This window comes from Gorilla gorilla, chromosome 12, assembly GCF_029281585.2.
Source record: "Gorilla gorilla gorilla isolate KB3781 chromosome 12, NHGRI_mGorGor1-v2.1_pri, whole genome shotgun sequence".
NCBI classification, from domain to species: domain Eukaryota; kingdom Metazoa; phylum Chordata; class Mammalia; order Primates; family Hominidae; genus Gorilla; species Gorilla gorilla.
In genome coordinates, this window is record NC_073236.2 from 50,364,424 (window position 1) to 50,381,812 (window position 17,389).

General features: G+C 39.1%; 2 protein-coding genes across 3 annotated transcripts in view; one reads left to right on the forward strand and one right to left on the reverse strand.

Annotated features, from left to right (window-relative positions):
• The window catches only part of IL37 (interleukin 37), a 156,903-nt gene that overhangs the window by 4,123 nt on the left and 135,391 nt on the right, over positions 1 to 17,389 (forward strand). For both annotated transcript variants that reach the window (XM_063695711.1, XM_004031624.5), the window contains exon 2: positions 2,462 to 2,560. The gene's annotated coding sequence lies outside the window, so the exon portion shown is untranslated. The remainder of the gene's footprint in view (positions 1 to 2,461; positions 2,561 to 17,389) is intronic.
• Positions 5,590 to 15,681, reverse strand: IL1A (interleukin 1 alpha). The gene is made up of 7 exons (XM_004031622.4): positions 15,561 to 15,681; positions 14,841 to 14,895; positions 13,833 to 13,881; positions 12,721 to 12,943; positions 10,596 to 10,766; positions 9,086 to 9,210; positions 5,590 to 6,938 (listed from the first exon to the last, which is right to left on the reverse strand). Exons 2-7 carry the CDS (start codon positions 14,885 to 14,887, stop codon positions 6,738 to 6,740), a joined length of 816 nt encoding a protein of 271 aa, XP_004031670.1. The 5' UTR covers positions 14,888 to 14,895; positions 15,561 to 15,681; the 3' UTR covers positions 5,590 to 6,737.

Sequence of the window (17,389 nt, forward strand, 5' to 3'; positions counted from 1 at the left end):
TGATGGACATCTAGGTTCTTTCCACTTTTTGGCTATTATGAATAATGCTGTTACGAACTTTCATGTATAAGTTTTTGTGTAGACATATGTTTTCAACACTCATGGGTATATACCTAATGAGAGGAATTACTGTGTCGTACGATAATTCTATCTTTAACCATTTGAGGAACTGCCAGACTGTTTTCCAAAGCAGCTGCAGCATTTTACATTCCTACCAGCAGTGTATGAAAGTTCCAGTTTCTTTACACCTCAACAACACTTGTTATTGTCCATCTTTTAAATTACAACCATCCTAGTGGTTGTGAAATGGTATCACATTGTGGTTTTATTTGTATTTCCTTGATGACTAATGATGTTAAGCATCTTTTTATGTGTTTACTGGCCATTTGTATATCTCTATTCAGAGTCTTTGCCAATTTTTAAATTGGGTCAGTTGTCTTCTTACTTTTTTTTTTGAGATGGAGCCTCACTCTGTTTCCCAGCTGGAATACAGTGGTGTGATCTCAGCTCACTGCAACTTCCACCTCCTGTGTTCAAGTGATTCTGGTGCCTCAGCCTCCCAAGTAGCTGGGATTACAGGCACCTGCCACCATTCCCAGCTAATTTTTTTCTTTGTATTTTGAGTAGAGACGGGGTTTCACCATGTTGGCCAGGCTAGTCTCTTTGTTGACTCTTAATCCTTCAGTCTCAGACAAAACATCCCTTTCTCAAGGATTGTGATTAGCTTGATTATTTGCTTATCTTTCTCCCTGCTAGTCTGTAAACTGAGGGTAGGCCACTATATTCATTGTTCTTGGCACCAAATAGAAACTAAATTAATGTCTTTTGAATGAATAGGGCTTTCTCCTTTTAAAGATCCCTTCAATACAGTAACCACACTATATATAAGTAGCCACAAGCCCATTCAATAATACTACTAGCTCTTATAGCCCATATGTCTTTGCCTTGTCTACCACAATATCAGTAGAGACTTTGCTAAATGCAATGGTAAAAATCAAAATACAGGCTGGGTACGGTGGTTCATGCTTGTAATCCCAGCACTTTGGGAAGCCAAGGTGGCAGGATTGCTTGAAGCCAGGCATTTGAGACCAGCCTGGGAAACGTAGAGAGACCCCATCTCTATGAACCACACCCCCAACCCTCCCAGAAAAGAAATAAGTATGGCTGGGTTGAAGTCACCAAAGATGGCTGACTGGCTGGTCAAGTAACTTTACCTGATGGTTTGTAGAATATTTACCTTCACCCAGGTGGGAGAATTGCTTGAGCCAACCCTCAGTGTGGATTCAGGAACTTGATTTAATTGGTATCATGATTGTGGATTAGATTCTCAGGGATGCATTCACTAAGTAAAAGTGATAATAGCTACTTTTAAGTAAAATAATGAATGAATCAAACACTCTAAATCCATGGTGCTATGCTAAGCTCTTTCTGTATTTTATCTCATTTGATATTACAAATATTTGATGTGTTAATAGTAATGACTATCTCCATTTTTACAAGTAAGGAAACTGACATTGAGAGATTAAAAGACTAGCCCAAATCACAAAGTAAATGAGATTTGAATCCGGTCTTGATTCCAAACTCTACAGTATTCTAAATTCAAGGAGACTAAATTATAAGATGGAGAGCCAATTTTACTTTATAACAGGGTTAGAATGGCAGAAGAGACCTGATGTTCACACCTCTAGCCAGTGCATCATCTTCCTGTAGGCAAATATGCAGGAAATCTATCATAAGAACTTCCTTTGGTGAAGGCCAGGTGCAGGGGCTTACACTTGTAATTCCAGCACTTTGGGAGGTCAAGGTGGGAGGGTCGCTTGATGACAGGAGTTTGAGAACAGCCTAGGTAACATAGTGAGACCCTGTCTTTACAAGTAAAAACAAAAGCAAACACAAAACAACTTCAAGAAAACTCCTTTGGTATGGATCAGAACAAGACGAATTATCTATCTGATCCAAATGCTTAATGACATTAAGCCACAGTCCACTCACTGCCACAATAGAGATATACCTGCCAATGCCACTCAGGTAATCCCATCAAAAGTGGTAATGAGGTCTGCAGCATGACGTGTTCTTAGTGATCCCAGCCTGAGACCTTGGGATTGCAGCATTTTATTCTACATATGCACAAAACATCTGTTGAATAATCTTCTAAATTGATGCAATACATTCATATCAAGAATACCTGTCTGTAATCTCCATAAACCCTCTCCTTTCTGTTTTAAAAAATAGTAACAGCATTTCTCCTTACATGACAAAGAAATGACTTCACCATCTACGAAATAGTGAATAGGAGCTGTGTGGAAGGAAATTAGCTCTACTTCTTGGTGGAGATGAGAAGGGAGTGTTCCTCTGAAAATCAAGGCTCTTGTCATGCTAGGAGCCAAAGTCGTTTTTTAGAGTGTGGAGAGTTGAGAAGATAAGACAGGGACCATCCACTCATGTTTTTCTTATTCCATAGGCCTCTCTCAATTGGGCAAAGCACTCCAGACCTTTTGGAAGAGTGACACCAAAGGCAAGCACCTGCTTGGCAGGCCTCTCAGCTTCTATGCAAGTATAAGTGAGTATATAAAATGGGGGTACTTGTGCTGTTGAGTACCTTATTTCCAAATGAGGCCTGCCGGTGTCCCTGTGGCTGTGAGAAGGCCTCTACTGGATAGGTGGAAGTTGTGTGTTCTCATCTTTTCTAACCCTGGATTGACTTGCCCAAAGGGAAGCCATTATTAACACTATAATAAAACCATCCTTAATCTGGGACTCTCTTCATGCAGTGGTTCTTAACCAGTGATAAACATGAGAGTTACTTTTGGAGCTTAAAAAAATTAAGATGCTCAAGGTCTACCCAAACTGACTGAATCTCCAGAGGTGAGGCCCAGGGATGTATACTTTTGAACCAGACCTCAGTTTACCCTCCAGAGCTCATAAGGTTGCATAACACCCTTTGTCAGCCACTCTGATAAAAAGAAAAATTGGTGAGGAATAAGTTTTAGAGAAGAAGGAGCAAAGGTGTTCTTGGCCAGTGAGAGCCAATGACAGGGAAATGCAAACAATGTATCCACAAGAAAGGTAAATTACCCTATAGAGCATTTTAGGATAAATGAACATCTCATGCCTAGGGTTGAGAGAGGGTACAAAAAAAAAAAAAAAAAGACCACTCTGGATACACAACGCGATAAATGGAATAAAGAGTTTTTTCCTTGTAAATTAAAAAAAATCCCTTGTTACTGAGGTATAATTTAATCTATTTTATGTATAGTTCAATGAGGTGTTATAGATAATAAATTTTTTGTAAATTATTATATTGTCATATACTCATACATTCATTTTTAAAAGTCAGAAATGTATATAACCATTAAACTTATAAATCATTGAGTCATTCAGAGATATAGATACACGAGCATATTTTATATCCACCACAATAATTATTACCATCTCAACAATTCCATCACCCCTCAAATTTCAAGCGTAGGGGTTTTTAAATGTCAGAGGAGTCTACTCAGTGGGAGGAAGGTTAGGGAAATATCTTTTGGCTTTTTGCTTCTGTCCCTTGGGTTTAAAGGCAGGGATTTGGCTTTACTCTCATTGATTTGGAACTTGATATATAGGACTGTAAGAAAAGAAATAGACTGTAACAAGTTCTGTGCTAAGACTGTTGAGTCTCACCATGGTGACTCTCTTACTGTTTAGGCAATGAGGGAGGTGGGGCAGACCATAAGGATAGCTGGCCTGGGAGAATAACACTCCAAGGCCATTTCTACAATGATTCCATATTTCACTGTTAATCAGAGACTGAGCAGCTATTATACTTTTTAAGATTTCTTGAATTTGTGTCGCTTGCTCAGTGTTTTGTATTTCCTTATTTCTTAAAATATATTAATATTAAAATAATTCTTTAATATTTCTTAAAACAAAAGGACAATAAGGAATCAAGTCTTACTTAGTCTTGCTCTAGCCAGACTTGGGCTAAGGAAACCCTAGGAAAGTTGTGGCTGCTAGAAAGAACAGGATGAGACAAACGAGAGACCAGTTCTCTGTGGTGCTCTGTATCAGTTAAGCTAGATTTGACTGCAAGTCGTAGCAAACCCAGTGAAAATGGCTTAATAACAGTAGCATTTCTTGTTTTCTTAAAATCTGGAGGTAGGTTCTCGGTGTAACAATGTTGTCAGAGATGCTGGCTCTTTTTCTCCTTCCACTCTGCATTCTTCATTGTGTGGCTCTGACTTCCCAGTCGTTGCAAGTTGCTGACCACAGTTCTAAGCTTCACTTCCTCATAGAACATATCTCATTCAAGGAAGAAGGAAGATAAAGGACCATCTATATGGCTCTTTATTTAATCAAGGTAGAAAATCTTTTCCAGAAGTTGTTTCCAGAAGTTGTTCCAGATCGACATCTCATTTGATAGGATTAAGTCAACATGACTTAGTCATGTAAGAATAGAATGAACATAATCTTAAACCAATTGGATTCATCAATTGGGGAAGGGCATGTTGACTTCTCAGTGAAATCAGGGTTCTGTCAGTAAGGAAGAAGAAGAGATGGCAATTGCATGGACAACCAACAGTGTTCACCATATACTTCTCTTCTCCCTTTGACATCACTTTTAGGATTTTATCTACTACATACCTACTGATGTCTTTCATATCTATATACAGTTATTTTTCTGAGTTCCAGATAGGTTATCATCTCCCCATTGTACATCTGCAATTGAGTGTCCTTCCAGTAGCTCAAATTACATGCCTAAGATTTTACTCATCATTCATCCTGGAATGGAGAAGACCTCCATATTTCTACCAAAAATTTGGTTAAGACGCTGCCACTTATCCAGTCTCCAGTACCAAGAAACAGGGTCATCTTAGACTACTCCTTACCCAAATCTACCACACTTAATTCCAAGATCCCTTGATTTTAACCTTGATTTTCCAACTAAATATATCTTGCATCCATGCTTTGATCTATTAGTTGTTCTTTTAAAATTCTCTTTTATTTTTTTTTAACATTTTTAAAAATTTATCTTTTGAGACTGGGTCTCACTCTGTTGCCCAGGTTGGGGTGCAGTGGTGTGATTATGGCTCACTGCAGCCTCCATCTCCCAGGCTCAAGTGATCCTCCCACCTCAAGCCTCCCGAGTAGCTGGGACTACAGGTGTGTACTACCATGTCCAGCTCATTTTTTTATTTTTTATTTTTTTTTGTAGAGATGAGGTCTCACTATGTTGCCTAGGCTGGTCTTGAACTCCTGACCTCAAGTGATCTTCCCACCTTGGCCTCCCAAAGTGCTGGGATTCCAGGTCTGAGCCACCGTGCCTGGCCTATTAGTTGTTTTTAATGTAGGTCTGTATGTGTGAGTTTGTATAAAGATGGGAACACATGTTTTGTGTATGTGTAATGTGAGCTTTAAGTGAACCCGGAAATATTATCATTCTTAATGCCATTTATGCATACTGGCAGCTAACAAAGAGGAGAAAAAAATATAAAATCTTGGTTTGATTTTATAAAGTAACACTAAATACAATTATTTATGTAAACATTTACCATTTGTCCCTAATTACCATGCAGTAAAATAATGATTAAGGCAATGAGTAACTATGTGTCAGAGAATTTTGTTGCAAGCTTTATTTAGTTATGACTGATAACACTCTATCAATCACTATTGTTGATAATAATGTAACATTATGGTCTGATCACAATTTTTAGAACCTAGAAGAAACATTGATTACATTCCAGAAAAGAAAGTTTTGATAACAGTGGTCTCATGGTTGTCAAAGTTGAGTTCATCTAATTTTAGCTTGTAGGACTTGATTGCAGGTGGAATTGAATGAAACAAGAATGCCCAGGTAAGTTTAATGGCAAAAGAGTCAAAGATCGGACCAATTGCCAGCTCAAGGTAATTAATGTACATTTATTATATGATTACAGGTCTCCCAAGTACTAGAATGCAGAGTTTCCTGGCTATGGGATAAGCACAACTTGGACCAAAATGCCCTGTATTAATGAAATCAAACTTACTCATCCCAGAAAACACTATCTGCTATTGTGGAGGATGCCTGGTCACACTCAGAGGATGAAGGGGCTCCCATAAATATAATATGTTATAATTATCTTAAATATATTTATAAATACATATATAAATAATAATTAAAAAATAACATTTCGTGCTTTGCCTTCATCTTGAGGCTCGGCTTCAAGAAGTATTTTACCAAAATGAGCTCCCTGATTAGCATAAAAAACTGTTGCGGCAGGAAGGCTTAGGTATTATTCCCTCCATTTTGAAAATGATAAAACTGAGGTCCCAGAAACTTATGCTATTTGATTAAGAGTTCATCAGCAACTTAAAAGTAGAAGGCAAACAGTTGAAATGAAATCATGAAATCCTAGGTCTGTGGCTTCTTATTTCAACTGCTATTGTGCATATTTCTTAGTTTTCTTATGCCTTAATTTGCCCATCTGTAATATGGGTAGAGTCTTTTTGGTAGCCATAGTCAGTAGCTCTGGTCCTCCTAAGATTGTTATGAAGAATAATAATTAAAATGATTGGTAGTATGCAAAATATAGGGTGTTCTTTAAATAACAACATTATATGTTAGTGTTGGTTCCACTCTTACAAAGAGTGTAAACATTCATTTAGAATTACAAGGCTCAGTACATGCTCAGCAAATGACTAACAGTAAAGGATTTAGCTTCTTCATGTACATGGTACATATGAACTGTCAACACTGAACAAGTGAGCAGACTCCAGACCTAAGCCTGGTTTTCCAGTATCTGAAAGTCAGTGATAGAGGGTGGCCCCCCTGCCAAGCACACCCAGTAGTCTTGCTTTGTGGCAATAAACAAGTTTGGATGGGCAACTGATGTGAAGTAGTTCTTAGTGCCGTGAGTTTCCCAGAAGAAGAGGAGGTTGGTCTCACTACCTGTGATGGTTTTGGGTATCTCAGGCATCTCCTATGAAGAAAAGAAGAGAATTCTGTTAGAGAACAAGGTGTTAGAAAAAGGACTGAAGCTCAATCCCTTAGCATTTGGCCTTCATGAGAAACAGCACTTTAGGACTATGGCTGTAACGTGATGCTATAGGCTCTTCATTCATTTGTTCATTCAGCAAGCATTTATTACATGCCTAGTAGATGTGTGGCCCAGTCTATTAATAAGAGTTGATTTCCTTAGTTGATTGGAGAGAGATCTAAATTAGTTATGAAGATTGTCAGTGACACTAGTATCTTACTGTATCCAGGCAGGTAGGAGGGAAACATTGTTTCTGTCCTGCCTTCAACGTAGGCCTAAGACATTTTGCATCAAATCTGAGCATTACAGTGATTCTAAGCCCCCTAAACATTTTGATCTCCAAGTGAACAAATCATACCTTTGGGAAATCAATTTAGCATTTAGATGACATTTATCTCAGTATTTAAGTCAACAATTGAAGGTTAAACACACACACACACATACACACACACACACACACAAAATTCCTAAGTATATCAGTAAACTCTTTCTATACTCTTTAGAATGTACTTTTCTTGTGAGTATGAGTAGAATTTAACAATACTTTTATGGAAAAATAGATTTCAGATTCCAAGTTGAGATGCTTCTTTCCTACTCTTTTAAATCTAAAGCAAGTAAATATACTTTTGAGGCTTCCTTGGGGTTTCCAATGTCAGCAGGATTTATTTCCCAAACCTATTCATCTCCTACTTTTTCCCTTCTCAGTAAATGTTGTTTCTCCAAAATATAACCCAATTCTGTCTGTTTCTTTCCACTTCTTTTCCTTACCCCACCCCCATGACTGCTGTGAAACCTCCTCATTGGACTTTCTGCTTCTCTATTGCCTTCCTTCTGATCTGTTTTCTATGTTAGGAAATATAAGTGAGGTCAGGCCATTGCACTGTCTGAAACCCATTAATGGGTTTTCATTGTACCTCAAATGAAATCCAAATGCAAGCTCTGCAAGCACTAGTCTCTGCATATTTTTCCTCCTTCTCAAAATGCCCCAGTTCCAAGAATGCTTCTTCTGATCCTTGGAGCTGTTCTTTACCATCTTGAAGTTGTAGGGCCTGGGTGCATTCAGACTCCTCTGAATGTCCTACCCAAAAACCCACAACCATGACCCGCCCCCTCCTGTCGGGCAGCTCTCATCTCACAAGGGGCTTTGTTTTTACCACTTTGTCTAAATAGCACTCTCCCACTTTTCTCTATCTTAGCACCCTATTCATTTTTTTTTTTTTTTTTGCAGCATCTTGCTCTTTTGTTGGTTGTTTGGGTTGTCTGTTTTCCATATCCTCCAGAAGACTAAGTTCTATGAGACTAGAGGCTTTGATGCACCACTGTCTACACTGCTGTTGGCACTATGCCTGAAAAATAGAAGGCTCTCAGTGAATAATGCATGTTGAATGAGTTCATGAATGAAGCTACTGCCCTACTCTGTAGACATCACTTGATCCAGGTAGAAAAGCACAGGCAGGCACATAAATTCTAGTTGGGAATAGAAGGTCTTGGATTATATACTTACAAATTGAGTCACCTACTTATTAGTGGAGAAAACATCTAAGGCTGTTGTGTGTGTGTGTGTTTGAGGGGGAAAGTGGTAGTGGAGACAGGACTGGGACGAAGGATAATGCTGACATCAATGCAGAGAGAGGGGCACTGGAAGCAGCAGGCCCCATTTTGGGACTTGGCTCCCAGCTTGTTGCTTTGTGCCCATTGGCAGGTGATTAATCCTCTCTGATCTCAGTTGGCTTATTTGAGTTTCTTGGAGGCAGGCCACATTGTCCTAATGTCTAGTATTGTGTAGGTCAGATAATAGATGTCAGTAAAGATCAATGGAATAAATGGATGCTCTGGGATGGGAGGTGAATAAGGTCAGTCAGGGAAAGGAAAAAGAAAGAAGGTAATTTTCCTCTTACTCTCTGTTATATTTTCTCATAGATCCTGCCTAGGCATGCCTCTGGAATCGATGGGAGTGGGGTGGGCAGGTGGGGGCTGTGGTAGGAAGGAAAGAGGACGGTGTCACCTTGTTAGAGGTGTCTGCCTATTGGGCTTATTTACAAACATATGAGATGTAAATGAAGGTAAGTTGGAGACAAAAGACAACTGACCTTCAGCAGCACTGGTTGGTCTTCATCTTGGGCAGTCACATACAATTGAGTTTTTGAGATTCTTAGAATCACGGTAATTTTAGCATCATCCTTTGATGACTTATAAGCACCCATGTCAAATTTCACTGGTGAAGAGAAGAACCAAAAAGAAAGTAAATTCATTGTATTTGTATAAAATCAAGTGTTGATGTAGATTGTGTGTGCATGGTGTGTGTGTGTGTGTGTGTGTGTGTGTGTGTGTGTAGTTAGGTCCCCACCTATGGTGTAAATACCTGGAAGTCAGGAATGGAATTCTATACATCTTTGTGTCCTTCACAATGTCTTCCACACTCACTAGGCAGGTAAATACTTGGTTAATGTTCTTAGAATTTTCTATGTTGAATGACTCCTTGGGGGCTGAATAAGTGTTGAATCTCTTATAATTTCATTAGTGGGATAAGACCCTGTGATTTGTTAGATCATAAGTTCATAATGACCTAACATGGAGGGGTTTAGGAAGCTGATACACTCATATGTTGCTAGTGATACTGAAAAGTAGTTCAGTTTTTACTTACAGAATAATGTTTAATAAGAGCTGTCAAATTATTTATGCCCATTGATCTAGGCATTCCTCTTTGGGATGTGCTCAAAGAAATTACAAGATAGGAGAAAAAACAATAATATATACAAAGATATTTGCAATCAAGCTATTTAGAGTAAACCCAAGGGACCAACATAGCAACCTGATTGAATAGTCTAGTGATATTAAAAATGGCAAATACATATACGATGTCAATATTGGGAAAATTGCAGAAATAATATTAAGTAGGAAAATAGAACACAAAATAATTTGTAAATGTAGAGTTGAAAGCATGTTAGCTGAAGTGCATCCAATCAGAAAAAGTCTTGCTTGTTTATTGCAAAATTGCCTCTCTGGACCTTTGAAAATATGTATACTGTTGAAACTAAAACATGTCCGCCATGAAAATTGGATGTGTGTGATAAAAGTTTTTGGACACTAAACTTCATCCTTTAAGCCATATTTGTAGCTTATTGGAGGTTTTGCCTCACAAATATGTTATCAGAGATAATAAAGACCTGCCTAGTTTGGTGTTACTTGTGAGTTTGATCAACAGACTTTTTAAAGGAGAGTGATTGTTCTTCATTGGCTTCTGGGTAAATCTGAGTAAATCATTTAATATGTCTGACAGTCAGTTTCCTCAGTTTTAAAATTGAGGGTAAGAATGTCTGAAAGAACCAAAGAGGTAGTACATCAGCTAGCTTTGTGCACAACCCTTTACTCTCAAAGATAGGAAACTTCTCTCTTTGTGGAACTTCCAGATTTAGTTGAACCTTCTGCCCTGGCTTGGGATTTTTATGGGGGTGCTGTGCTTCAAGCTATTCTGGAAGAATTGTGCAACCCAGAACTCTGAAGAGGTATGTTTTTTGCAAGCAGAAAGATTGAAATAAATAAATAAGTAAATGAAAGGAGGGGAGGATGACAGAAATGTCTGGTGCCATTTTAATGTACCTGCTTCATCCAGATTATGTAATGCAGCAGCCGTGAGGTACTGATCATTGGCTCGAATTATACTTTGATTGAGGGCATCATTCAGGATGAATTCGTTTTTGATGATCCTCATAAAGTTGTATTTCACATTGCTCAGGAAGCTAAAAGGTGCTGACCTAGGCTTGATGATTTCTAAAACCATGATCACAAGTGCAGATTAATGTCTATGTACAAACACAGATGATATACACAGTCTAGTACAAGCAGGGAAAATAGTTCTGGAGGGGATATTAGGAATATTCCAATCCAGATGAGGAAGCAAAGAGAAGTGAAATCACCCAGTCAGCAGAACTGGTTTTCTGGGATTATCCTTGTTGTTGCTTATGTGCTTCTTTTTAAACTTCAATTCCTCAGGCAATAGTTTCATTGTTTTTAGAGACTATTTGCGCAACTTTTTCATTTTTCATTGTTTGGGTGTTTCTAACTGACAAGGAAGACTACCAGTATTTCCCGTCTATGTTTTCAAACGAATGCACTCTGAGAAAAAAATGAATGCATTAAAAATAATTATATATGTCACAGAGAGTGCAGACCCACCACGTTTCTGCAAAGTGGCACATATCAATAGCGTCACAAATCCTCATGGCTCTGGGAAATTCTACTTCTAGGAATATATTCTAAGGAAATAAAGGGTGAGAGAAATGAATATTTATTTATACAGATGTTCATTGTTGCATTGCTTATAATGGTGAAAAACGGGCACTCTAAAATGTCCTCAATACATTGCTAAGTAAGAAAAGCTGGATATAAAGTTGTAAATAGTGTGGTCTTGATGTTAGACGTATTTGTTCACATGTAGGTATGTGTATAGCAAAGATTTTAAGGAAACATACCATAGTGCTGGCAGTAGTAAACTCTCACTGACGATATGAGTGATTTTTATTTTCTTATATTTTGTTACATTTTAAAACCTTCTAGGTGAACACGCGTTATTGCTTAGGTATTATCTTAAAAACAGGAATATTGGGTTTATAGTTCATGTGGAGGCTTGTACAGTAAAGGGATGGAGGAGAAACCATGATTTTTTTACTCAGGTAGAACTGAATTAGATTTGAGGCTCTCCCACTTACAGATGTATGCCATTGGGCAGTTTACCTATCTCAATGAGCTTAGTTTCCTTTTATGTAAAATGAGAAGGTAGGATTCTTGTGAGGTTTAGACATAATCCAGTCATTAATAAATTAGTATTGCTGGTAGTATTCATATAGGTAGTAGTAGTAGTAATAATAATAATAATAGGCTGGATGCGGTGGCTCACGCCTGTAATCCCAGCACTTTGGGAGGCCGAGGTGGGTGGATCACGAGGAGATGGAGACCACGGTGAAACCCCGTCTCTACTAAAAATACAAAAAATTAGCCGGGAGCAGTGGCGGGTGACTGTATTCCCAGCTACTCGGGAGGCTGAGGCAGGAGAATGGCATGAACCCAGGAGGCAGAGCTTGCAGTGAGCCGAGATTGCGCCACTGCACTCCAGCCTGGGTGACAGAGCCAGACTCCATCTCAAAAAAATAAAATAAAATAATAATAATAATGATAGTAATAGCTAACATTTATTGGGTGCTTACTTTGTACCAGACATTATTCTAGTCCAGAAGTTAGGGGATGTTGACTCATTTAATCTTTATAACAGTCAGGAGGGCCCAGCTAGCTCAGTCTGTAAAGCCTGAGACTCTTAATCTTTACAACAATCCAATGAGTGGGGGATTCTGATTATCTCCATTTTACAGTAGAGGAAACTGAATCACGGAAAGATTATGTAACATGCCCAAGGAGGCATAGTTAGTATGAGAGGAACATAGCTCGTAAGTGGTCCTATTACTGCTTTCTCCTGAAAGGCTAAAAGTCACACGACCTTTACAATATGGCTAAGAAATAATGGCTGTGAGCAAGTATTCTCGATTCAGGCCACTGCTCATTTCTCCCTCCTGGAGAAGGATAAAAATTAATTTTCCTCTGTATAGTTACCAGACTAATGCTTGGTTGTCTTCTTGTTATTCTGACTCCACGTTTAATTTTCCCCTAAATTCTACTGTCCCTACTTGCTTAAAACTGTAAAAGAAAGATATTATTGTGCTTGACCCCTTACCTTCCTCTGAGTCATTGGCGATGGCCTCCAGGTCATCATCAGTGATGGATTGGCTTAAACTCAACCGTCTCTTCTTCAGAACCTTCCCGTTGGTCGCTACTACCACCATGCTCTCCTTGAAGGTAAGCTTGGATGTTTTAGAGGTTTCAGAGATACTCAGAGACACAGATTGATCCATGCAGCCTTCATGGAGTGGGCCATAGGTTACATGATAGAAGGATTTCTATGAGGAAGGAAAACAGAAACTGAGAGGCTGTTCATGGTCAGGGAATGAAAGTTCTTTCAGTAGGTGCTGTATTCAACAGATGTAGTGAGGAGGATCTCCATTCTGGTCTGAGGTAACTGGTGTTTCATTAGGCTTCCCTCCCTCTCTCCCTTTTGTCTCACCTTCCTTCCTCCTTTCAGGATAAAAAGATGATTTTTTTAGGAAGACTTTTTCATTTATTTGCATGCTCAAAAATGAGATGTTGTAACTAAATAGGTTAACAATGATTGTAGTGAGTGGTAGCTTTCCAATTAGTTCCCTCTCAGGAGGTTAAAAATCTGCTTAACAATGCTCAAAATATTTTAGAAATACTCCTTTGGGGACAGCTTTTAAAGCCAGTACTGAAGACATACTAGGTAGTACTTATAGTGTCTATTTGTGGTCTCCAAACACAATAACACAGATTGATGAGTGGCTGTAGACTTCTCACTTCCAACTGGCTTGCTTCCTGTCTCTCAGCTTCATGTTTGGAGACTTTCTCTAACCTCTGATGCTGGTGTCAGAGAAGACAACCACAACACATCACGTTAGGAGACAGACACCTGGTGAAGCGGCCTGCGGGGCCTTTCTAAGGATGGCATAACTAACATCCTGATGAAGCCTGCCCCAGGAGACTCCAGTTCTCAGGGATTTGGGATAGTTCTGCTCTGTTCTGGGAGAAGCCAATGCACATCAACTATTAGTTTAGAGAGGCAGCTGGTCTCACTTATAATGAAAGACAGGTCTCTGGACCTCTAGTGAGGGTAAAACAAAAGTATTTAAGATTCAAGTCATTGCTGTTCTCTTTGGATGAAGAAACCACTGTGTAAGAATAGCAGTCCAATGAGAATTACAGTCATTTGCTTACCTGATTCAGAGACAGATGATCAATGGAGGAACTGTCTTCTTCATTTTCACTGTCAAAATAAGATGATGAGAATGTAATTGTTGTTATTTCAGTGTGGTCTCTGGCCAATGTACTTTAATGACCATGATAGTTGTGGGTCACACACATACACATGGCCATTACTGTCATCTTTGAAATTTAAGGACTTCTACACATACACATAGGTAGAGTAATTCATATCTTACTAATCTGGAATTAGTAGTCATCAAGACAGGCTTTGAGCTTTACCTGTGCTTTATCTGTAAAAATTGGACTTGGCTAACAAATTGAAGAGCTTTAATTGAAGTTCAGGGAAGAATGTTAAGCTCCTTTAGAGAAAAGAAAGGTTTTGAAGCACTTCATTTTTATTTTAACCAAATATATTATATATTACACATTACTTTCATGTATTCACTAAAACAGATTTCATAATTTATACTTAGTAAAATATCCAGGCAAAATTTTGACAGCCTAGTTTGTGTTAGTATTTACTACAGATAATGGAAACATCATGTTAGTTTAATATGTTCCTTAATTTTATCTTCGTGTTCATTTACCTTTCTTCTACATCTGAGTGAGATTTGCCTGCATATGTGAGTTCACATGCCCAGCTTGCTGTGGAGCCATTTCCTGTTCCTGAATGAGATCAAGTTTTCCTGAGAATGGACCAGTAAAACCCATTCTTATATCAGGGCATGTGATCTTAACAGAGGCTGTGTCTAAGTTGATGCTGATATTCATGTAGGGCTCAGCAGCCCTCAAAAATAATTTTTCTAAAATGGCGGTCTCCCTGCCAATGTAATCTCAGTTTAACATGCTGAATGCTTAGTTTTTCTGGGTCTTCTCTGAACCTGCTCTGACTTCAGGACTAGTACACATCTCTACAGCCTCTGCCGGCCTGCCCCCATGCTGGCCACTGTTATGCCTAGCTGAATTCTGGTGAGCCTTGAAACCCTCATTAAATCACAAGAGATAAATCTTATTCCTTACCTGTAACAGTTCTTCAGGTCTTCAAACATGTCTGGAACTTTGGCCATCTTGACTTCTGCAACAGAGAACACCAGCCACCATCAGCTCAGCCAGCCTCTAATCCAGATATCTGTGAGGCGAGCCCCTCCTCTTTGTGCTTCCTGAAAACTTTGTTGAATGACTTAGTCCACATTCAGCATTTTCTCCATCTTCTAGCTCCTTTGAATTAGTTTGCTATGTACCTGTCTCCTTTATTAGATCGTAAACTTCTTTTAGAATGTTTTATTTATATTGGTATTCCTTATGTGCCCAACCTAATGTATTGCACAGAACAGGCATTCAATCAATGAAAGTTTGAAGAGGTTACAAAAACACCACAAGAATAAGGTATCTGTCTTACACAGAGGTAAGAGAGAGACAGAGTTAGAAATGTTCAATTTTCTCCTAATAATTTTGGATAGTAGAGATTCCCTCCCATGAGAAGCCTCAGTTGTATTCACCCATGCCCTCACAGGAAAGTAGTTCTGCCGTCCCTCAGTAAAACGAATCAGTCCTTATCAGCAAAATGAGAGCATCATTTTCTGAAATCTGACTGTAATTCTAGGTCACATACCAAACCAGGGAGGGACAAGAAAAGAAAGGAGAGGCTATAGCTTTAGAGAAGGCAATGTGAGAGAAAACAGTCAAAGAGAAAAACAACAACAGAAAATACTTTAATAGCCAGAGATGTGAGGACAATACCTTTGCTGACTCAAACGCCAATGAAATGACTCCCTCTCTGGCTGGCAGCTTAAGCCTGAGTCAGTCTTCTTCGCCTTTTGTAATTGTCTTAAGTAGGCGTGGCTACGTGGCTACAAGTGCGTCGTCAAAACGGGGAATTTACAGGGAAGAATTCAGTTTTGTATTTTTCTATGTTCATTCAACTCGATACTGGCTAAGATAGTGAAAGATGGCATAGCTGATATTATTGTTGTTTGCAGATATTCCAGAAGTTATTGATTTGGTTCATTTATTCACCCTTTTGCTTTATAAGATGACAAACATGTAGTCTTAGAAAAAGGGAAGCGCAGGAAACTTATCAAGTTTCTAGGAGGAAGGGAGAAATCGTGAAATCCGAAGTCAAGGGGCTAGATTTGGAGAGGAATTTATTAATAATAATAGTTCTAATAGTAGCTGTAGTTGTGTCCTGGCTGAATTTGTTGATTGTGCTCCAGGGTGAATTGGCAGAATACTTGGCAGCTCCTGGCAACTTTTGAGGGAAAATGAGCCATCTTTTCTGAAGAGGGAAGTTTGCTTGATTAAGGCATAAATCACCTCAGAGTTTGGGGTGACAAGCTCCTGGTTAGGGCAGGGTAGAGAAGAGAACAGTGGTATTTGAGCACAAAGAAGTCTGGATCCTCTTACTCTTCTGAATATTGTCAACACATTTCCTACAGAGGGGATGGAGCTTCAGGAGAGAACTCTTCACCCTGGCCCTGTTACAGTAAAGTAGCCCTCTACCAAGGACCAGAGAGAAGCCTGGTCTTCTGTAGGATACGCCCAAGGTGTGTCTTCTGTAGAAGAAGGTGTGTGCAAGCCCGGGGAGGTATGCGTAAGGCCTCAGCCAGAAGCCAGTGGCTAAGTTTGGGAATGGAGATTGGGAGAAAGGAAGGCATGGATTTTTACATACGAGACTTCAATGGTGTTGCCTGGTTACTATTATTAAAGAATTTCTCAGCTTTTATAATTCCCGTGGCCAGCCTAGTTCAGGTGGTAGAACACCAGACTCTTAGCAAATGAATGTTTTGGGTTCCCAGTTGGCGTTTAAGCCATGTATATTTTAAATAAAGGAAATGAACTAGGTGTGATGGCATGCCCCTGCAGTCCCAGCTATTCAGGAGGCTGAGGCAGGACAATCACTTGAGGCCCAGAGTTTTAGTCCAGTGTGGGCAACATAGTGAAGCCCCCATCTCTAAAAAATAATAAAAGCAAAAGAGCATGGATCTGGGAGGAAAGCAGCTCGTGTGAGTTGGATAAAGTATTCCCTCTGTTCCTGTTTAATTGTAAATAATGGGGTTGGTTAGGTGTCATAAGGTCTATTGCAGGTGCAAAATCGCTTATTCTGATTTAATGCCAGTCTAATTCTCCTGGTCATAGACCTGGTGCTATAATAGTTATAACAGGAGCCACAGAAATAACCACACTTGGATGTAAGCAATGTAAGTGTAGCACCAGACTAGGGTAGAAGCTTGGGTGTCTAAGGATGAATCCTGAAGCAACAGTGATGCCAGCCAACTGGCTACATTTCTGCTTACCTTGGTTCCTCTTTAGACAACACAGAAATGTTAATCCTGATTAACCCTCTCCTCCTGAGAATCTTGTGAGGGCTATTGCTAAGGAACAATTGCAAAGCACATTGTGAATGTGAGCTGCTATGGAGATGCAACTAAACAAAAATAATAACAATGCTAATGATGGCTTCAGTCACTCAAGAACCTGTATAGTCATCATTATAATGCCTTAGTTCACCAAAGAAAATATAGTTCTTATGAAAATACTGGCTCAAAAGCTTCAACAGGGATAACATTTTC